Source organism: Diabrotica undecimpunctata, chromosome 5 (genome assembly GCF_040954645.1).
Source record: "Diabrotica undecimpunctata isolate CICGRU chromosome 5, icDiaUnde3, whole genome shotgun sequence".
Taxonomy (NCBI): Eukaryota; Metazoa; Arthropoda; class Insecta; order Coleoptera; family Chrysomelidae; genus Diabrotica; species Diabrotica undecimpunctata.
Window position 1 is genome coordinate 137,619,865 of NC_092807.1, and position 23,456 is coordinate 137,643,320.

At 32.1% G+C, this 23,456-nt stretch overlaps 1 protein-coding gene and 1 long non-coding RNA gene across 5 annotated transcripts in view; one reads left to right on the forward strand and one right to left on the reverse strand.

The window, feature by feature from the left end:
- Sol1 overlaps nt 1-23,456 on the forward strand; it is a 941,015-nt gene that overhangs the window by 720,344 nt on the left and 197,215 nt on the right. For all 3 annotated transcript variants that reach the window (XM_072532789.1, XM_072532790.1, XM_072532791.1), the window contains 2 exons: nt 6,616-6,796; nt 16,618-16,832. In XM_072532789.1, the coding sequence (XP_072388890.1) occupies nt 6,616-6,796; nt 16,618-16,832 (396 nt within the window). The remainder of the gene's footprint in view (nt 1-6,615; nt 6,797-16,617; nt 16,833-23,456) is intronic.
- LOC140441844 (uncharacterized) lies at nt 15,429-20,934 on the reverse strand. 2 transcript variants are annotated; one of them, XR_011951038.1, is made up of 3 exons: nt 20,853-20,934; nt 20,508-20,672; nt 15,429-15,556 (listed from the first exon to the last, which is right to left on the reverse strand). It is a non-coding gene; the product is annotated as an uncharacterized lncRNA (long non-coding RNA). The 2 variants fall into 2 exon arrangements; XR_011951039.1 differs by lacking the exon at nt 15,429-15,556 and adding an exon at nt 17,778-17,904.

Sequence of the window (23,456 nt, forward strand, 5' to 3'; positions counted from 1 at the left end):
GATCCTCTGTGCTCCTGGTCTATTTAGCGTTCTGACATTCCATGTTCCCAGCGTAAATTCCATATTCCGTTGCCAGAGTCGTCGTCTTGATATCCGTCCATTCCGAGGCCTATCTGAAGGTTTCGTAGTAGTACTTTTTTACAAGAATAGGTTACTGGCCTATCGCCCAACCCCCTTTTCGGAGGACCATTTCTCCCTTCCTCGTCAGCCCTGACCCTACTTTCCATTGGGGTTGGTTACCCAATCTCCGGTAAGGTTGCTCAGGTTTGCCGGGGTTCACCCGTAATATTCGTTTTACCCGTTTTATTCGAGAATGTCTAAATATCCAACGTATGCACTCAAAAACGTCGCTAGATACCCAGACTTCAAATCACATGTGTAGAGAGCCACGAAATATTTCTATAAAATGTAGGATATATTTTTTTTAATTCTATTCGCGCCTGTATATTTTAGACTTCATTTTAGCCTTTACATTACAGTTTAATTCTTTAGTTTAAACTTTATTTACTAAAACTTAACCTGATATATAACGAAAATATCATATTTTCCTTTAAGTAAAAATATAATCCACGTAATAGAAACTTCTTTTTAATTTTATAAAATTTGATACAAAAGACTCAGCTTCATCTTAAAGAAAACATTTTTTAAACATAGTTTCAGTTTATTCGTAGAAACAAAGAAAAACGGGAAATCTGCAGTTATTATTGATTACAACTCAACGAAAAAAAGTTACAGTATATATCGTTTCTAATGTACGAGAACTCTTTTCGATTAAAATTGCTCTATTTTAATGAAAAACTAGAAAGAAAGACTAGATGGTTTGATATAAAGGAGTAGCACATTGGAAACAAAATGGACATTATTTTGGAAATACGTTTTAATTTTTAGAAATCGAATATTTCTGGTAAAATATTTATATGAGAACATTATTTTGTTCACAGGACAGGTCGTGTTTACGTAGTTATAGTTTTATAGTCTAATTTAGAAATCGTATTTTAGAAAAAGTAATTCAAGAATGGCAGCAAATTCACACATCAAAAGAATATATAATCTTTACTGTTGTTTTGTCGAATATTGTACCAACTCGGACGGTAATGCTGATGAGAATAGCTATAAAAAATTTAACAAAACTAATAAACGATTTTTTGTCTACAAGATAAAAAGTAATATTTCTTTATTGGTACTTAACTTTTGATGTCTATGTGGATTTCTATTTTTAGTTTTGCAATTGCTAGACTTAGGCAAATATGTAAATAAAAAAGTATGAAATATGCGCATAACTATGCAGTATTTTATAAAAAAAAATATACAGTATTTTATGCGAAATATGCATATTTATCTAGAAAATATGCATGTAATAAAAAATATTTACAATAGTTTTTTTATTTACAAAAATACTTACAATATTATAAATACATAACATATACAATTATTTTAACATATAAATATTATTTTGCATTGTGGTAACAATAGATTATCAAATAATGTTCAAAATTGTTTAATAAAAACTTATGGCTTCTATCTGAATACATATATTTGTAAATAGAAAAACTTCTTTCGACATCAACTGCTGTAACTGGGGCATTTTTCAAATTTACTATAATAGATGGTTCTAAATTAAGTGGTTCAGAACATGTCCCAGCTAGTACTTGAACCAGTTCAGAAAGAACCTGGTAACCACTATTTTTTTCCATGGTTACTTAAAATTTTTGAAAAATTTTCTTTTCAATAGTACTTTTAACGTTTTGACACAATGACACAAATTTTTTTATTAAAACTGTACTCTCTAACAATGATAATTTGGATGATTCTAATTGAGTTATGGTTTTCTGGACAAAACTATAATTTGATTTTATGAATGACAGTTGCTGTTGACAGGATGTTATTTTGGAAGGCTTGCTTAGCTTCCAATAAAGATTAGCAACTATCATTCGTTAAAAGATTAATTATTTTTTTTAAATCAACAAAATGATCAGCATAGAAATTAGTTGCTTCCAACCATGTTCCCCAACGTGTTAAAATGGGTTGCGGTGACAGTGGAACAGCAGGAAGCATATATCTGTAACATTGTATTCTTACAGGTGATTTCAGAAATATATTTTTGACGCTCGCTATTAAACTTTTACCTAGTGGAAATTTTTTTCTTACTTAGTGTACATATATCTACTACTGTGAAAAGAGTAGGAGAAAGACAACACACTTGTCTCAATCCTTTGGTTGTAAATGATGAAGCACGGACTCCATTTTCTATTTTAATTATTAGTCGGTTATTTCTTGCACTATAAGTTGATTTTTATTACAATTTCGCAAATTATTTGGTGAATCGGCTCAAAAATTCTAAATAAATATTGTTTGGACAAGCTAAATACATTGTAATTTGTTATACAAATTTATGAAAAGATAGTTATTTTTGTCTTTGAAGTTGGTGGGAAAATTATTCCCCTTATCCAATTCCATAAAAAAAACGCAAAAGTCATGCACCAGAAACATTAAAATTTCTGTTATATTTTAGGATTATGAATTCAAGAAGGGGATTATCAGAACGTGAACTCCTTGCTGCCTTAGAAGAAGATTGGTCTGATGTTGATCTCGACACTGATGATGATTATTACATTTTTATACCATCCCCATCTACTTCTGTTGGCGGTAAGTCCGATGGAGATATTATTGATAGCAGAATTGTGCAATTGCTTGGTGAAGCTGATGAAGCTGTTCCTTCTACACCTCTTGATGTAAATTCCACAACTGAAAGAACATATGAGAATGACCTACAAGAAAATCAAAGTGTCTTGGTAGGACAGAGTTTAGTGGTTACGAGGACGATAGTGTGATTCTAGCTGAAAACATCGACGATCTGCAGGAGCTAATCAATAGAGTTGACATGGAATGCACAAATTGGGGACTGTCGATAAATATCGATAAAACTAAATACATGGTGACTAGTAAAGTGGATATCGGCGCAACCCAACTGATATTAAACCAACAACCGCTGCAGAGAGTTTAGAGATTTAAATACCTTGGATGTTGGATTACCCAAAATCTAGATCCATCCTTCGAAATTCGATGTAGAATTGAACAGGCAAGAAACTCATTTCAAAAATTCAAGCCTCTATTATCCAATAACTCATTAAATTCGTGAAAAGTTTACAAGATGTTACGTGTGGTCTGTACTTTTGTATGGATGTGAAACTTGGACTTTAAACGCCGATATCATGAATAAAATCGAGTCGTTTGAGATGTGGTTGTATCGAAGGATACTAAAAATTCCATGGACTAGCAGAACTAGAAACGAAGAAGTTCTTCGAAGAATGGGACATCAACGAACTCTATTAAATATTATTAAGAGGCGTAAACTAGAATATCTTGAACATATAATCAGAGGACTAAGATATGAGTTCCTTCGGCTAATTCTCAACGGTAAAATCGAAGGAAAGAAATGGGTAGGACGGAAGAAACTCTCTTGGTTGAAGAATTTGCGGCAGTGGACAGGTCTGACAGCGGATCAATTGCTACATGTAGCGCAAGACCGAGATCAGTATAAAAATATTATAAGCATGGTAGTCGTCGAAGTTCCGTAGGGATATGGCACTCTAATAAGAAGAAGAAGAAGCACCCTTTGCTAGACAAAGATTTATATTGGTCAAGTGATCCTTTTTATAATAATCCTGTTATCTCTAAAGCTTTTGCAATAAGGTTCAAAAAATTAATAGAAAATATCAATCTAAATGACAGGACCCATTAATAGACTAAATGAAATTTTCAAAGAACAAGCCAATCCTGGAAGTCGATTTTCTATTGGTGAATGTATGGTAAAATTTAAAGGACGTAGTTCTATCAGACAGTATATGCCGAAGAAGCCAACTAAGCGTGGTTATAAAATTTGGGCAAAGTTTGATGATATTACTGGGTATCTGTACCAGTTTAATATCTACACTGGAAAAACTGAATGCATTGAAAATGATGGCTTGGAATACAAGGTTGAAACTGAATTATGTCAAGAGATACTACACAAATCTTTGGTTATTTTATGGTATAGGTACAGTCAGATCTAATCGCAAAGGCTTACCTGATTTTATGAGGAAAAAGCAAAACAAAAGTGAAAAACTTCGAAAGAATGAGTTCTACTGTTTGAGCAGTGGTCCTATAACAGCAATAAAGTAGTTGGATACTAAAGAAGTAACGGTTATTACAACTGCCAATCAACAACATGAAGTAACCAAAAGTAATTGCAGATTATACACTAAACATGGAAGGTATTAATTACTTTGACCACTTTAGGATATCATATCCCATAAGTAGAAAGTCTGTAAAATCATGGATGTGATAGTTCTTCTTTGATGCATATATTATGTACACAAGAATTCGTGATCAAAAAAATACTTCCCACGACGATTTTAGGCTTCGACTTGGAAGAACTCTCATAAGTGAAATCGGTAAGATAGTTTCGAATCTTTGCTGTCTTTTTCATCTCATAGGTGACTTTGCAGTAAAGGCATCTCGACCTGTCATATTTAAAACAAAAAAAAAACGGGAAATGTAGGACTACATTCACCAGATGTTCAAAAAATTTATACAAGATGCAGATTTTGCTTAACAAAAAAGAAAAAAAACGAAATAACATTATATGTAGTTATTGTCAAGTATCTTTATGCCCAAAAAAATGTGTTTTTTCATTCATCAATCATTTTCCACTGGTGTAGTTGATACCTAAATTAGTTTTGTTACCCATATATGCATTTTTGTATTTTTTTATTTAATAAATTGTTTCACAAACTGTACAAGCGTAATTAATTTCTCAGCTAAAAACATTTTTTTAAAACAACGTAGACCTACCTGTGGTCTTCACAAAATTTTTTTTATTACTTTTTTAAATTATTTTTTATTTCTAGAAAAATATATTTTATCTACCTCCTTTAGATACCAACAGTATATGAACAAACAAATTAATTCCCCCTACATCCTATGTTTTATAAAGGGTTAAATATAATAATAATAATATATTTTTTTCCATAGCTAATGTTAAAGTGTTGCTATAACAACTGTTTTGAGTAGATAAAGTATCACTTTAACCGCAAGGGTAGATAAAGTGACACTTTAACAGCAAGAGTAGATAAAATGTTATAACTTTTTTTATTCAATAAAATTTACAAATTCAAACACATTAAGGATTAAAAACAACTGAAATTTTATAATTAACAGTATTAGAAATATCTATTTTTGGAGCATCACAACTTGTACTCGTTTGCTTAAACACTTGATTCGAGGTACTGGAGTGATTTTCTGGTTCGCCAAGTATACACTTGGATAGAGCAATATTATTGCTTATTGACTCTTCAATGTAAGATTCTGCAACAGATGACGATTTCCATCCACCTAAACGTTTAACTTTTACTAGATCAGCTCCAGAATTTGCGAACATAGTAGCTGAAGAACGACGGGAACGATGCCCCGTGTACACTTCTGAATTTACAAGTTTCAAAAAATCTGCAATCTTCTTGGGGATATTATATATAGTGTTAATCCCCACCGATTGAATAGTGCACTTTTTCTGTCGGTAATTTACAAAAAACTTACTGTGAGGTACGTTTTTGGGGCGCAAGGCAATATACTTTCTCACAATTTCCAAGAAACTCAGTCCACTTTTCTTGTCAGTAATACAAAACGACCTTTCCTGCTTGGTTTTTGTATCAGATAATAAAACGATTATCACTGATTTTCTGTCGTCCACGTTAAACACTTCTAACTTGTACAATTCATCGGACCTAGTCGCTCCATGCACACCAAAAATAGCAACAACCTTCATCAACAAATAGACGTCATCAGGAGCTTCTGTCAGAAATAGTAATGTCATCTGACTCCAGGATTTTCGACTTTTTAGCTTTGTATCCTCCACTCAGGTTTTTTAGTAAGGTGGTTAACTTGCTGAATTTAGAAATGTCACAATTTTTATTCACCAACAACGTACGCTTCAGCATCGAATAATACGACCATAATGACGATGGCATCGCTTTCTTCGACTTTTCAGAAAAATACGCCAGAAGTATTTTTCACTCACGCCATTGATATTCTTCATGCTTTTCCACTTTTTAAAAGACTGGTATTCTTTCTCATACATCATCCTAGATTTTTGTGGCAACAATAAACTTTTTGCTTCCAACGCTGCATTTTCTACATCTGATGGCAGGTTTTCCTTTTCTTGTGTCAATTCTTTTCAGTCCATTTCGTATTTATTCACTTTGTACACAAAACGCAACAATATTCTCCGCAAAAACCGTAACATTTGTTTGACATTTGTTGACAGAGTAATTCATATCCCTAGCAACAGAGCAACACAATTGCGATTTTTGTGCTAAAAATTACAATTTTCTTTGAAATTCTATTTTCCACCTGAACTTGAAGTCTTGCTATAGAAAAAAATGTTGTATTGCACACGACGATAAAATCGCATTATCTTCTCGAGCCTAATTAGCGTCTCGACTGACGTTTCGACGCTAAAAAACGCTCTCGAAGATAAAGTACAATTTTATCGTCTTGTACAATAAATAACTATTTATTTTGCAGAAAAACCAAATAAATATTGTTTGTTCTTAATGTTTTCTATTTATTTTGTTACAGGTTGTGAATGCATTATCTTTTCAAAAATGTACGGCAAAGAAAAAGGTTTCTTCAAGAGTCCCGACTTTCCGAAGCCGTATTCACCCAATATCGATTGCTTGCTTTACACCTTCATCGGAAGTACTGATGAGATTGTCGAACTCAGTTTTTCGGATTTCGACTTACACAAGACGCAGGGCAAGTGAGTAATCTTCTCAAATTTATTTTATCTTGCACATACAGTTTCTGTCGAAATGGATTATCGCGGATATTTTTTAGGCGGCTAAAAGGAGGCTCAGAAAAGCTCGAGAATTATGTAATTAAATGTTATTATGCTGCTAGCTGGGCTGGAAAATTCGGAATTAAAGAAAAACGTGTTAATTGCAAATAAAATACTTCTAACTCTTTTAGTGTTAAAGACAAATTGACAAATATTAGGTTTAATTTACCATTTTATTAAGTTCTTTTAAATGGTTATAAATATTTAGCCATTGGAAATTGAGCTTAAGAAAAAATGTTTTTAAAATATTTTATGTCGATTTGCTAGTAAATTATTGAATAGATCCGATATTTATCTTTAAAATGAACGAAAATGTTTACAATACAACCACCAATATGAGAACTCTACATTGTAAGTCTCCACGCAGGACAGACTGTATGGGGAATTTTTTATCTCCGACACGGCACATTAGATAGCTAATAGGGAACGTCATATAGATATCTAGAGCAATAGGACAGGTGTGAATAAGGGATAACCAAATAGCACTCGTCGATCTACAGATTTGTAGATTTGTACTGCATATTTGTTGATCCAACGTGATATCACTCACGTAAACATTCACAAATACAGTCCAATTATCAAATCATCATACACTGAGGTTTGTGCTGCGACAAAAAAGTGTTGTTTAAGGGATACTCCAGAGACATGTCAAACTCTGAGAGATTCTAATCTCGGCATGGTATTGGCGTACTTCCGTCCTTAACAATATGTCCTCTTGTTGGGAATTTATCTTTATTGTACAGCCAGCAATTGACGGATTTGTAGTTTACTGTTTTTATTTGCGAAAAAACAACTCAAATTCCTACAATATATAAAAAATTAACAATATAAATACTAATTAATTCCCATTACTTACTGTTCTCTTGCTGTCTGCTAAATTATTTAAATATTCCCTAATCGATGACAGTTTGTTTTCTGAAGTTTTACTAATATATCTGACATAATCTATAGAACAGTAGCAACGAAAAATTTTGGGTAACATGTTAAAAAAAATAATAAATATTCGTAATACTCCCACCCGGTACAGTTCTATGCAAAACAGAAACTTTTCCCCTTATTTTTTATCATCTTTCTGGTCTCCGTTTATTGGTATTACTGTTGATTTTAGAACAGGACGTTCATATATTCCATTTTTTGTTTGAACTATTGCTCGTCGCACTTGCACATCAGGTGATTTTTTAATCTGAATTACCCTTTGGCCAATTGCATCTTGATAAATCTTTATCACATATAATTACAATATCACTCTGTTTAATTGGTACAACTTGTTTATGCCATTTTGCCCTAAGTAGTAGTTCAGGTATGTATTCAGAAATAAAGCGTCACCAACATTTATTTGCAAATTGCTCTGTCTGTCTATAAATAATTAAATTTAAATACTTCAACACCTTTGTTTAAAAATCCAATTATTTTATCTCCGTTTGAAGATCCGATCCCAAAAAAATGATTTTAGATCAGAGATTCAAATTCTATTGGAAGATAAGTAAGTGGTCTTTAATTTACTATGTTTTCTGCAGCTATGAGACAACTATAAAGTTATTGGTCAGTAGGGTTCCTGGTTGGTAATAAATCATATAACGAAATTGTAACCACTTTCACTAGGCGCTTCCAGGCCCCACTTATGAGGAAAGGGGTGCGTTGAAATAAAATTTTAGCTCTGGGCGAATCAGTGAATTGGCTATTAATTTACTGTCAACCTTTTTCAGCTCTTCCCTCGATACTCGTTCAGCTGAATTGAAATTCGTACCTCGATCACAATAAATATGCCTTGGTCGTCCTCTTCTATTCATAAAATTTGTCAAGCACAGTATAAAACTGTCCACATCTAGGTTGTAAGCTACTTCGAGATGGACTGCTCTAGTCGTGAGACACGTAAATAAAGCTCCCTATCTTTTCTTTGTCCGTCTTCCAACATTTACATTTATTGGACCAAAATAATCCATGTGTGTGTAAACAGAGTAGTAAATGTTGCAAGACTACATGGCGGGAGAGGTGACATTTCTGGTGGTTTTGGCTTAACAAATCTGATTAACTAGTTGTCTAAGTTTTGGTATAAAAATTTTTGTCTTATCTCATTAACTACAATTTCCTGATTCATATGGTGATATCTTTTGTGATAGTCTTCAACAACTAGTTAAGTTAAACGACTTTCTCTCGGTAAAATTATTGGCCTTTTTATTTGTGAAATAATATCTCTAGCTTCATCTAATCTTCCTCTTATACGAAGTAAACCATCTTTATCCAGATATGGCGATAATTTAAATAAACTGCTTGATTCATTAACTATAAACTACACTACCAGAATTATTAGTTTTTTATTGTTTTATTTCATTTTTGAAATATTCACATTGAGTTTGCTCTATTGAAATATTCCTAGCAAAAGTTCTTCCGAAGTTAATATTCCTTTCAGAATCAGGCTTTTCAGATTTCATCAATTTTGCATACACGATTCTTAAAAATCGAAACATATTTATATGCAGTTGCTCTTAAAATTCTATTAAATTGAATTAATCTTTCAAAATCCATTAAAAGTGGACTATTAAAATTTACTTCATGAGTGGTTAAGATTTCATCAGCTTTTTCCTTTTTAAGGGTGGTGTCCAACTGTTTTCTAATTGATACAGAAAATCAGGACCTTTAAACCAACACCTCGTGTTCTTCAAATTAGGACGTTTTGTCCATTTAGTAACGTCGTCGGCTATGTTATTCTTAGTAGGTACATATCTCCAATGTAAAACTGTCCAATAAACAACGTTGTGCACAGTTATGGAAAGATGTTGACAAAGGTTTTACGCAAACCTTGGACCCATTACCGCACCATTAAGTTCCAATCGAGGAATAGTTTGTGTTTTTAATGGTGCTACATGTGTTTTTACTCCAATCAAAGTACACTCTATGACATCTTTTTTCAATACTTTTAGATATGCCACACAAGTACTTGCGTATTCGCTGGCATCTACAAATATGTGCATTTGCGTATTGGTATCCTTCCAGTTTTCAAGTGTATTAAGAAAGTATCTTGGAGTTAAAACCCTCTTTCTGGAAGCTGATTTATCCAAACAAGCCATTTTTGAAACTGCTCATTGGTTATTGGCTGATCCCAAGAAATGTTACTCCTCAATATTTCCTATAAAGGAATCTTCACATAAATCAAAAAGTTTGCTAACAAACCTTAAGGGTCATATACAGACATTAAGATTTGATCTCCCTTTATACCCTACCATATTCCTAGAACTTTCTTCATTCTTTTATTGTTTCCTAGGTCTAGGTTGACTTCCTCGTTATTTTCGTGGGTGGTATTCATGATTTTAATCAACTTTTCAGAGTTTGATCTCCAGTTTCTTATTTCAAAATTTCCGCTGGCGTGAATTAAGGCAATTTCGTTTGCTAATTGGATGGCTCCATCCTCAGTGTCTATTGATTCTAAGAGATCATCCACATAATGATTCTTTACTATGAAATCAACAGCGCTAGGATATTCTACGCTAAATTTCTTCACATTATTATTGTTAACAAACTGTTCATAACTGGGTGAGCAGGTAGCCCCGAAAGTCATCACAGTCATGACATAAATTTCCAAAGTATTGTTAGAGCTACCATTGCGCCACCAAAATCGTTGTGCATGTTGATCTTCTTCTATTATACCTACACGAAGAAACATGTCCTTGATGTCTCCAGAAAAGCCAATCTTTCTTTTACGAAATCGTAGGAGTACGCCTAATAGAGAAGTAAGTTAATCATCTCATTTTAATAACATAGAATTTAAGGATATTCTCTGTATGGTTGCTGCTGCATCCCAAACTAATCTGAATTTGTCAGATTTGTTAGGATTAAAGGTCGGAAATATGGGAAGATAGCATACTTCCGCACGATACAGTTCCAAGACTTAAATTGTGGCAAGCTTTACAACAACTCGGCATTAGTCCATACTTTTAGGAATAATCACAGAAGTATACAGGGATAACACTACCTTAGAATAGAAGAAAAATAGAAGACAGAAAGTCGGTCTTAGACCGTCTTTCTGTCTTCTATTTTTGTTCTAAATTTCAATTCTTTTTTACATTTAAATAACCGGAAATTGATCATTTGTGGTAATTTCTGATTTTTGCCAATTTTTTCTGTCTTTAAAGTTAAATCATTTTGTGCAAATTTATTTCAGTCAACAAAATCACAATACAATTTATATTTTATATATTTCCTACTTCTCAAATTAAAACTGAAACGTAAAATAATTTTTATCGACATTTATGTGGACATTTTTTTTTATTTAAACATAAATTATTGTTTTTTATCTATTTTGGCGTTTAATTGAATTCCTAACATTTTATCGACAATCTGTTGTTTATCCGATCACGTTACATGCATCGCCCACGGCAATTTTCACATAATGTAATAAAAATCAATTTTAACTTTCATCTGAAACAAGACAAATAATGCTCGCATCGTAATTTTGATCACGTACTTCACTTTTCTGTTAGAACGAAAACTAATATCTGGTCACTTGAGGCTACTACCGTGAGCAAAAAAGGTGATATAAATTTCTGTCAGAGCAGTACGTTATTGCCTGACTTATTTCCTAAGAAAAAGATTTCTAAACCGATGGGGATTCGATCCACGTAATGAATTCCTTTATCTAAGAAGCAAGAAAAGCATTTGTGACGTATATTTATTAAGCCTTTCAAGTAAAGCGCGGGTTTCTAATAATTTACCAAACCATATGGGCCGGATTGTATATAGATGTTTTCCTGGAGGTAGATACATTTATTATAGATATCTAATTTTATTTTTTGTATTTTATCCCTTCGCAACTAGAACGGAAAGATTAACAGTAACAATAAACGTACAGCTATCCCTTTTTATTGAAAAGGGTCAGAAACCATTTCGAAAGTTTTAGACAAATGAGTCATTTTGTCGGGGTCGAACTAAATGGTTTTTTGCGACAAATCCAATAATAGACGTTAGCAGTTGATATACTCGTAATTGAAATAAAGATAATAGAATCTTAACTGTTAAAATTTATTTGTGAGTAAAAGTTGTATAAAGCTGAGACTTTTTTTTTCATTTTCTAGTAACAGTTGATAGTTTTGCATACAGTATGGTGCAAATGAAAGGAATAATTCGTTATTTTGTAAGCCAGTGACTTTAAGAAAAATCTTGAAACCGGTGAATTTTTATTTTTAAACAGGATATTCATAAGGATACCTTTTTTGGCGACATCTATGTGAGAGTGATTGCTAAAAATTTTAAATAGAAATATGTGTTGTATTTTATTATTTGAAAGGTGTTTTGAATACAGCCATATCAATACGTACAGTAATTGATTTATCTACTTTATATATTTATATTTATTGACACCCAAAAATTTACTTTGTAAAGGATTGGTACTGTAAAGGACCTGTAAAGGAAGGTCACTGGTAATGAAATGTCTGATCTACCTACTTTTACCTTTAAAAAAAAAACTAGTTACTATATCAACATTAACCAAATGAATAATAGTGTCATTGTATTAGACGTATTTAAAAAGACTTTGTATCTATTAAACCTGAAACTGACTGAAACACGTACGCAGAAAGAAGTATGTACCTTATTTAATAATAAATACCCCAACCAAGAACCAATTTCCCAATCCACTGTAAGCGAAATTGAGAAGAAATTAAGTCATGTCAAAGACCTCCCTAAAGGTAGTAGAAAACCAATACCTGAAAACAAGCAACTAAAGGTTCTGTTAGACTTTCAAGATAATCCCATACCAGTTCATAGCAAGTAGCATTAGATAATCATATGGAAGATGATTTTAATAAAGGAAATAAATTTTGTGAAATTATAATGGAACAAAATAACAGATTTGATATTTTTAAAAAAGGTTCTTTTTTCTGATGAAGCTACATTTGTACTAAACGGTCATGTCAAACTTATCGGTACTGGCCTACAGAAAATCCACGCTGGATGCAAGAGTACCGTACTCAATACCCAGAGAAAATTAATGTTTGGGCGGGAATAATAGATAATAGGATTATTAGACCATTCTTATTTCGACGAAACCTTAACTCATCTCCGATATTTAGAATTTTTTTAAAACTTCTTACCCCTCGAATTGAACCGGTTATTTCCAAACAGAAATAACCGGTGTGTCCACACCAAATTCCACACTATGCTGTGTTGGTGCGCAACTGCTTGAACAACGTCTTTCCAAATCGGTGGATAGGTCGAACGAAGAAGAACAAGAGAATGGCCACCTAGGTCACCTTATTTGACTCTTCTTGATTTCTTTTTATAGTGATATGTACTTATAAACTAAAGTGTACTAAAATAGACCACAAAATATCAATGAACCCAAAGAGAGGATACCTATTGAGGTTGCACAAATAACTCCAGAAGTTATAGAGAAGGTTTGAAAAGAGTTCGCAGGACGCCTTCCTTTTTGTATTTTAACATTTAATTTAAGTTTTGTTTTATTTAATATATAATACAATAACAGTTTATATTTATTTATTTGTCAGCAGAAATAGGAAACGATCATAAATTGGTATTGTACAAAATCCAAAAATGAAAATATATAAACAGAGATAAAACAATTGTCATACCGTATCTCTTGAAGACCTGTCAGATAAGCGGAGAGAAAAAACAAGCTAGATATTAACTATTCCATATATTAGCACAAACGTTTCGTTTTGTACTTACAAAACAGCGTCAGTCCATAATATCTGCAAAAGTAACACTCTTTTAGAAGGATTTGTAAAGCTCTTTGAATTAAAACAGAAGGCCAAAAAGTGACCTCCCATGTTAAGTGAAAAGAGATAATGCAAAATGTGACGGACATGTGATGTAATACAATATCAATGGTAATTATAGCCACCAGTGTTACAAAAAATTGGTCATAAAATCAAAATTTCACAAAGTGTAATCGTATTAGGATTACAATAACTTAATTAATTAATTAATCCATCTATAACAGATTTAAACAAGTATAGTTGAAGGAGAAAAATAGCCTTAAATGCTAAATGAAACTTGGAAATAAGTCACCTGGCAATTATTTGAAGATTTAAAATACAAGTAATGACACCGACACACGAAACACGTGTCCATTTTAAACTAAAATGGAAAAATAATGTAGTTGAAAACACAAAAAATTTCATAGTAAAATTATTAAATGATCATTAAAAAAAAACAATTAATACATATATACTTGTTAAAAAGCACTTAAAAGGGCATACCGGCAAAATTAATGATTTAAGACATGTCTTCGATATCAATTGCCAGTAGCCAATATGGCATTATAATAAGTTGAACGTAGAGAAACCGACGCAGAAGAGAAACAAACTCAACAGTTGGTTGTATACCAAAATGGTAGTTTATATACTGACCTAAAAATTGTGTATACGATTGTAATATTTTAATAACTTGAGTGATTATGAATTAGTCCATTAATAATATTTGAAAAGCTGAAGAGAAGATGATATATTATTTAAATAATATATTAATATAAATCAAAATAATGTTACATAACAACCTTAAAAATAAAAAACTGGAGAAAAAAAGCACGAAACAGATCAGAATGGAGAAGAATCCTGGAACAGGCCAAGACCCAAAAAGGGTTGTCGAGCCAGTGATGATGATGAATGTTACATAACAGACATGACGTCAGAGTAATCTCGACAGAAAATACAAAGGAATTGGCAACACCCAATCCGTCCATCATCCAATGAAAATAGTAATAATGAAAAAATAATATTTTAAATTTCGATTTTAACACCCTGTATCCTTCTGAATATCAACATTGAAATCGTAATATTTTAAAGTGTAGAATCTACTGTTTATTTTTGTACAATTACTTAAGGACCACCCTCTATAAAGAAAGACAAGCATAGATACAAAAAAAATCATATACATAAAAAACAAATCACAGGAATAACAATAAGCATAAATTGAAACACATCAAGACACTAGACAAGACAATTGACACTAGCAAGGGGATACACAGGGGTATATCCGGCTAGCTGAACTCTGTCAGGCTCAGGCAGTGGAATGTGTCGGAGTTCTTTTGATCAAAGCCCGGAATAATACCCCTTGGCGTAGAATATTTTATTGTCAGAACAGACGACAAGAAATAAAACCAGCCTTAAAGTAAACCAAACATATTGACTCTTCACATAAACAAAAATATAAACAAATGAAAAGAATCACAGAATCGGTTAGTACTGACAAAATACACTTTTATCTTGGTTATATTTAATCTGATTAAAATCTTTTGCTTTGTTCGCAATATGTTCGTCTATTTTATACATCTCTGCCTCACCCTTTCTAATAGTGAGCACATACAAACACAGGATCAGTACAGAAACCAATAAAACGTAGGGGAAGGTGGGGGAATATCTGCTACTTAAGATAAAACTGTTATAGACTATTTGCTATAGCTTTTACGAATTTAAAACTTATAATATGGACATTTAGTTTATTCAGTTAACCAATTACTACTTCAAAAATATTATAAAATAATTACAAATATTTTAAAAATACATATTTTTGAAACCTCTTAAACGGTCTTGCAATGTTCCATAAGGGATGTAACTTGGATGCTCCTCTTATCGAAATTATTTTGTCAGCTATATCGCTGAGGGCTCTTTCCATCTCCTCTTCGCCCCATGAGGACCGTGTTGTTTCTCTGTGATATGTTCGTGGCATCTAAAATAAATAACATCAACTGAGACTTATCACTGTTAGGGTAATGTCGATAACGTTGGGGTAAAATCGACCACTATGGTTGATATTGAGAGTGATCGATATTACCCTGTGGAAGATATTCCCGCATCTTCTTCTAGATGTGATCTAGCAAAAGTTGCCGTAGGAAAGATGGATAAAAAATAAAAGAACTCTTATATTTCACGAACCCTTAAAACGAGGTTAGTCAACTGCTTAATATTCCCAATACTGATGGATACGGATGTGAATATTGGATCCTATGACAAGCGGAAAGAAGAAATACAGACGTCACTAATATGTTTCGTTGGAGCAGAATATTATGAATTCCGTGTATTGACCACAGAACAAATAATTAAATTTTAAATGAGTTTAAGGTCTGCAAACGACTTTTCAGCAAAGTTTATCTCCAAACAATTAAAATAATTTGGACATGTTACGAAAGCAGACACACAAAATATGGAAATAATTATTATCCAAGGAAAGGTAGAAGGCCGAGGAAGAGATCTTTCGAGACGGACAATACATCACGATGACGTGGTCATTTTGGTCGTGTAGGTTTGTATACGCTTCTGCTTTAGCTTTTACTACTGCTACTTTTGTTTTCTTTTTGGCGACCTTATAGTTTTGAAGATATGTATCCGACCAATTTTCTTGCCACTGATTATACATTTTTCTCTTTTGCAATAACAAAAGGAAATTGTATTTTAATTATATTCAACAAAAGTACAACCTTTAATTTTAGTCTTGAAAATACCTTTATATTTATACAATAAAATAAGTATTTTATGAATCTTTTACGTTTTGCTAATCACAAGATTTAAATTACCTTTTTTATATTGAATTTTATCAAGCTAAACAAGAAATTATTAAAGTGCAAAACACGGCAGTTTTCTTTTCCTCTCCTGAATAACTTCGTTCATTTCAACAAACGTTCCTGATTTTACAAAGAGTTGAGGCGATTATTAATTCCGAATTACCATTTTAGCAACACCACTCGGTTTTCTCTTTAAAAGTAATTACTTTAATTAACATAAATTTTCTAGTTGCATTCTCGGCGACTACTTGAAAGTATTCATGCACTTAGAAGACGTCAGTGTGAATGAATACACCCCCTGGGAGATACTGATGTGCGGCGGATATGCAGACGTCCCTAATATATTATATTCATCTGGATCTGTCTTAGTGCTGGAATTCCATTCCAGTCCACACACAGCAAACTCCAGTGGATTTTTGGGAACTTTTAAATTCTTGGAGAAACGTAAGTAACTTATATGTACTAATGAATGTTAAGAGTTTATTTAGATATTCTGTTTAAAATTTACTCTTGTTACACAATCGTTTAATTCCTTTTTTAAAATATTATTCAAAAAGTATTCTTATATATTATTCTAATAAAGCTTCATTTAACTGCTTTAAAGCAGTTAAATTATCCCTCAATGCGATGAAGTTATTTAAATAGTTTGTGAGCATTTATATAGACTGACAAGATCACCATACAATAATACTTAATTGCCAGGAAGGGAATTCTGGAACTAATGCTTTATCGTAAATTAGTAAAAGGTTCAGGTTCTTTTTAATATTAAACAGTTAAAAGTAAATTAAGACACGTATTAACTTAATGATGTCGACAGTTTTTCTCTTTTAGCTATTGAATGTAAAACTGGATTCTTACAATTACAATATTGATTAAACATGGGAAGTGTGGTTCTACGAATCAGGATACTTTACATTTTATATTACAAAACAAGTAAGCAATTATCCAGTATTTGTATAATGGAAAATCTTCAACCAAATAAGTCTCTTCTTCTTATGGCGCTACAACCCGTTGTGGGTCTTGGCCTGCTTAAAAACGTTCTTCCATTTTTACGTTTCAAAAATTTTGCAAAGCTTTTAAAATTGTAGAAGACACAGATTTAGACCATAATCTGAATTTTTGCTTTAGAAGACTTACCGATACCTGTAACCGATTAAAAACGGGAAAAGCTAAGTGTTGCAAATTAAAAGGGAAAAGCCTGCGATGGTGAAGCCAATATGAGAAATTATGTAAGAAGATAAACTGTAGTGAATCAGAATATTTATGGTAAAATAGAATTGTTAAATAACAGGAAATGTAACCAATACAAAAAGAAAATATAAAGTTTACTTTAAACACTACAAGAGAAACGGGTTACCTCAAGAGAATGAGAGTTGTGCTCACAGAGGAGGTCGGCACGTTTGCTTGCCTGTAATAACTTAAGAGAGTTAGATCAATCCTAAGATAATCTTGAGATGGGCGCCAGGGTGAATTTTGAATATCACTCCAATTTGGGGTATCTATAGTTATACACTAACTGAAAAATAAAAGATTATGGGAAAAAAATAAAAATCTAAAATGCTTTATACACTATATTATAAACCTAATGTACTATCCCAACCCTATATTTATATGCATTAAACAATTACTCAAATATATCCCCCAAAATATATTTACAAAAAAACAGTTACCTAAAAAAAATATGACCCAAAAATATAAATATATACAAAAAAACAATTGATCTGCACAGTCCCCTAACAATGAGGTAAAAGGTTATGTTAAAACTGTTTGAATAACTCACATGGGGTATATAATAATTAAAATATTACAGAAAAATAAAATAATTATACCAGTTTAAAAAGTATGACAAGGCAGTATGAAAAGGCAGTTTAAAAGTATGACAATAGTCAGTTAAGCAATTGGAACAATACTACATCAATTTGATATTATGAAGGTACATACAACTGACCATAAAATTGGATTATATATCCTGACAACTTATTATAAGTGTTATATAAAATATTAATAAATAAACAAATTCAAAGTAAATAGGGAATAAAATTAAGACAAGTAAAAGGATTCAGCAAGTTGAGGGTACTACCCAGGGATTGTGCACAAACCTGTTTTGGTAACCCACTTAGGCTGAAGGCCTAAGTATCCAAGATATATATGTATATATTATAAAAAAAATTTAAATTTAAATTACTAATAGATTTAAAAAAAGAAAACAAATGTCCTTAGTAGCAATCTGCTGTCTAATGTCCAGATAGTGGATGGGCTCCAAGATCAGCTACTGTCTATGTTCTTGTAACCGCTTTTAAGGTCTGGCAGACCAACCAGAAATTAAAACTAAAACTCTTCCCCAAATCCAAGTTTCTTCCCAAATTAAAAAAAAATCTTCTTCCCCAAATCAAAAATTAAATGATAATTCCAGTTCTGGAGGTTGGAGCCGGCAGGCTACAAGAGAACAAAAAAGAAACTTTTTATTCTATGTTCTTGTACTTAATATAGTTTTTGTTCTAGTAACAAAAACTAGAATATATTTGTCATTAAGTGACCTTGGCTCAAATATTTAATAGAATTCTTTTTCCCTTTTGACAAGGGAATCGATTATCTTATCATCGATATCGATGTTCGAAAGTCATAAAAATGAAATATTAGAGATCGTATTGTGGGTTGCATACTCCAACGGCAGCAAATTAGTAGTTAATGTGGGGATTCGGTTTGCTAACGTTCAAAATGTTAGATTATTAACGATCGTATCGTTACAAAATCTTCGGATTTTGACTTTTTGTTTTTATTTTTAGTATATAGTCTGTATCTCTCTTTCTCTCCTCAGTCCTAATCCTAATCTCTTTTGGGATGTGGTGACACCATCAGGTCTTTACAGTTTTTTCACGATTTCCCTCCATCATTCCCTGTCCTGGGCTAGTCGTTAGGCTTCATGTAACCCTTGGTTAATCAATATTTTTGTTTGATCTACCTAACGGTTTGGAGATCTTCCCCTAGGTCTCTTTCCTTCAACTCTACCCTCGACTATCAGCTTTTCCATCGTACCTGTTCTTCTAGCAATGTGTCCAACATACTACAAATATCTTTGTTGTATTTTTTTAAGCAATATATCCTTTACTTTAAGTTGTTCTAATATCGATACGTTAGTGCGATGATCAATCCAGGATATTCTTAACATGCGGCGGTATACCCAGATTTCAAAAGCGTTTAGTTTATTTTTATCCGCTTTCTTTGAGGTCGATATTTCGTATACATATGTGGCTATGGGAAAAATGAGTGCCCTTACCAGCTTTAGTTTTGTGTGTATTGTTATGCTAGAATTTTTCCAAATTATTACCAGTTTCATCATAGCTCTTCTAGCAATAAATACCTTTTAAATATCTCTCTATCACACCCTCCATCATTTGTTATTAGGGACCCCAGGTATATGTACCTGGGGTCCCTAATATGTACCCCAGGTACCAAAACACTATTGCTACCTTCGCGGATGACACAACCATACTAGCGATAGGAGACACTAGTGAAAAAGCGACTGATAAATTACAACTATCAGTAAATAAAATACATAACTGGACCAGAAAATAACGAATAAAATTAAATGAGACTAAATCTGCACACATTAACATTACAAATAAAAAAATGGAAAATTTCCCAGTTAGAATAAATGATACTCAAGTTCCTTAAGCAAAGTTCTTTAGTTCTTATCAGCAAAATACTTGGGCATTACCCTAGATGCGAAGCTGCGCTCGAAAGTCCATGTCAAAAAGAAAAGAGGGGAGCTTGATATTAGAAAAAAGTCCTAAATTGTGGGTGGCAAATGCATTTGTTTGCCACCCAGAATGCAAATGAGCCAAGGCATATTTTGACATGAAACAAAAAACGCAATGCTTAGGAGATATGGTTGCAATATAAAATAAGGTTTTACGAAAATTTTCAAACAGAATTATTCCACAGGATGTTTCAAAGTTAGGATAATAAAACCACGTTTTAATTAACTATGTACAATAAGTCAAATATAAAATTTTATCAAAAAACTGACTATACTAAATTAAAATTTATAAAATTATACACAGTGTGCTAAAAAAACCATCAAAATAGGGCTAAAAATAAAAAAATTGAAATACATACTTTGAATTTGACCAAAATTTTCTCCATTGCATTTTTTTTGTATCTGAGTGTAATTTCATCGTAAATAGGTACACATGCTCTATGTTAGTTTCTAAATCCAACATGTAGTTTGCATACATGTAATAATAAATGGTGCATGTGGAAGTGGTGACGTAAATGAAGGTACTAAAAAGAGAAGAGTTAGAGGAAGAAAAAGAAAAAGTTAACAAATTACCAGGTATGAAGCTCCTAATAGAGCCCTAGTTTTTGTATCATGTAAGCACAACAATAAACGATTCACGTGCGTAAAAATAATTCCTAATTACAATAAGGCTTTCAATGTAAATAGACAAAATTTTTACTCACGTGAATTGTTTATTGTTGTCCTTACATGATACAAAAACTAGGGCTCTTTTAGGAGCTTCATACCTCAACATTTGTTTACTTTTACTTTTTTTTTCCTGTAACTCTTCTCTTTTTAGCACCTTATGTTGCGTGTAAACGTGGTTTTAACATGCTTTTCCCATTGGAAATATTTGTTTTTATATGAATCAGATAGAATAAACTACTTTGGCTATAACAGATTAATGAATAGGCACATCTAAGCTAACTTTGATTTTTGTGTGACTTAAGGCTATTTGCATGTTACCACAAACCACATCATATTCATCTCTCGTTAGATAAATTTCTTAGCACTGTACTATTGAAATTAATTTGTTGACAGTAATATATGAAAAAAACTTAAAATGTATAAAACATAACATTTTATAAAATAAAATATATTTACCAAGCAAAAACCTTATAAATAAAAATGTTTCCGGTTATAAAACAGAGCATTTTATTTTGATATTTTCATATTAGAGATAATTAACTTCATACTTTATTCGGTTATATTCGTGATATGAGTAGTGAGCGCTATAATAATTTCAGTTCACGGTATAATAACCTAATTTTAATTATAATATACACTACTTTATACAGTTTCAGGAAAATAAAAAGGCTTCATTTACATTAACTTTTATTTGAACATCACAAGGGGTAGTAATATTGAAATATATTTAATAATTGCGACAAAAGTAATAAACTTTATGTGAATAAAACTACATATAAATTTATGAGACTAAAATGGTCATCCAATAAAATAAATCCACTATAACAAATTAGGTCAAAGAAATAAATACTAGACTTACTCACAATCAGTTTGTATTGTACAGCTGGTTCCTAAAAAAACTGATACGACTGTTAACCCATTAATGCCCACCGTATTTTGCCCACCATATTTCGCCATCTACTAGTCAGAAAAAAAAGTATAAATTAGCTCTTTTCCCAATATAGGTTACAGAGAAGATGATAGAAGGTAACTGTTTATCATAAAATGAGAAATTTATAACCGCTTGGCGGTGAAGAGTGATTAGTTTTGCGCCAAGTTTTCTTAGGTTATATTATAGTACACCGTTTTCATTTTAGTAGAGTTTGTATGAGTTTCTTGGCTTATTTTGAAAAATCTTTTGTACTGTTCAACTAGAAAGGCTTCTAAATATCGAATAGTGATATAAATAGTATTGAAATTTATACTGGTGAGTATTTTGAAGATCTTTGATTCTTGCGTATGATATATAATACGCTAGGCACTTATGGTAACTAATCAATATTGTTTCTGTTTTAGAAAAAAATGACGAAAAAATATGATCCTAATAATCCCAAAGATGCAGAGGAATTGTTGAAAATATATGAGAGTTTAGAAGATGACGATACTTTGGCTAAGGAAATTGACCAGTGTGATGAAGTTCAACTCACGTTGTATTATCCAAATGATGGAAATGATTCTGACAGAGACGATGCCGGAAGTGATGAGGAAGACCAGTTCAATTACACTTTTTAAAGTATTGGCCGAGGTACACTGTCTCAAAGCATGGATATTACAGCTGTTTCTCGAAAAAATACAGCAATTGAGAAAACAGTGATGTCAAATACAACTGTGGTTAAAACTCACGAATCAGGTAAGAAAAGAAAAAGGGAGGTTGCAGAAATTTCACAAACTTCTGAAAACAGAAAAAAATCTATGAAAAGAATCGATCGTAAGTGGGAAGAAAAAGAACTAGAGAAAGGAGCCATAAAAGATGTTTTCAAAAACAATATAGAACTCCATATACTAAATGAATGGAGACAACATAATTTGAAGCCAATCGATGTGTTTAAATTGTTCTTTGATAAAAAATTTATGGACTATCTTTGCAAAGAAACGGTAAAGTATTCTTCACAAAAATCCTGCCCTTTCTCTTTGTCCGTTGATTCAGATTCATAGATTTTTACACTTAGGATTCGAATTCGATCCAAAAAATGGTATTGGGCGATATTTAGATTTTGCTTGAATGGGGCAATAGTCAACATGTGGCTTCTTTACCGCAACATTGAGGCAATTTCTTTATTAGAATTTTACAGACGAATTGTGGAGGCCCTGCTGACAGCTCCAGATATTCCAACGCCACGTGGAGTACGTCCAAAATCTTCAAAACATGTTGTTGATGAAATTCGTTTGGATAATGTGAGTCATTTGGTGGACAAAATTAAAAAACAACGAAGGTGCGGCAAATGTGGCAAATGTACCAAATATCGATGCATTAAATGTAATGTAGGACTTCATCCCGAGAAATGTTTTGTCAAATATCACACGTTGTAAATATTTTAAAATAAAACATATCTTATGAAATATTGTGTCCTTCATTGCCCAGCGTATGATACATCATACGTTAAAAAAAAGACAGTTACTAAGAAAAAAAAACGTAAATTTTGCACATTTCTATTAAAAACAACCTCTCTTTTTTTCATTTTGAAGTTTTGATTCAATTTTGAGAAAAATTTAATTTTGGGCATTAATGGGTTAAAGCGTATTTTGTAGAAAATTAAGCAGCGTATTTTAAAAGATAAATACTTACTTTGGTTTCGAAAATTAGTTTACGGATAAATACT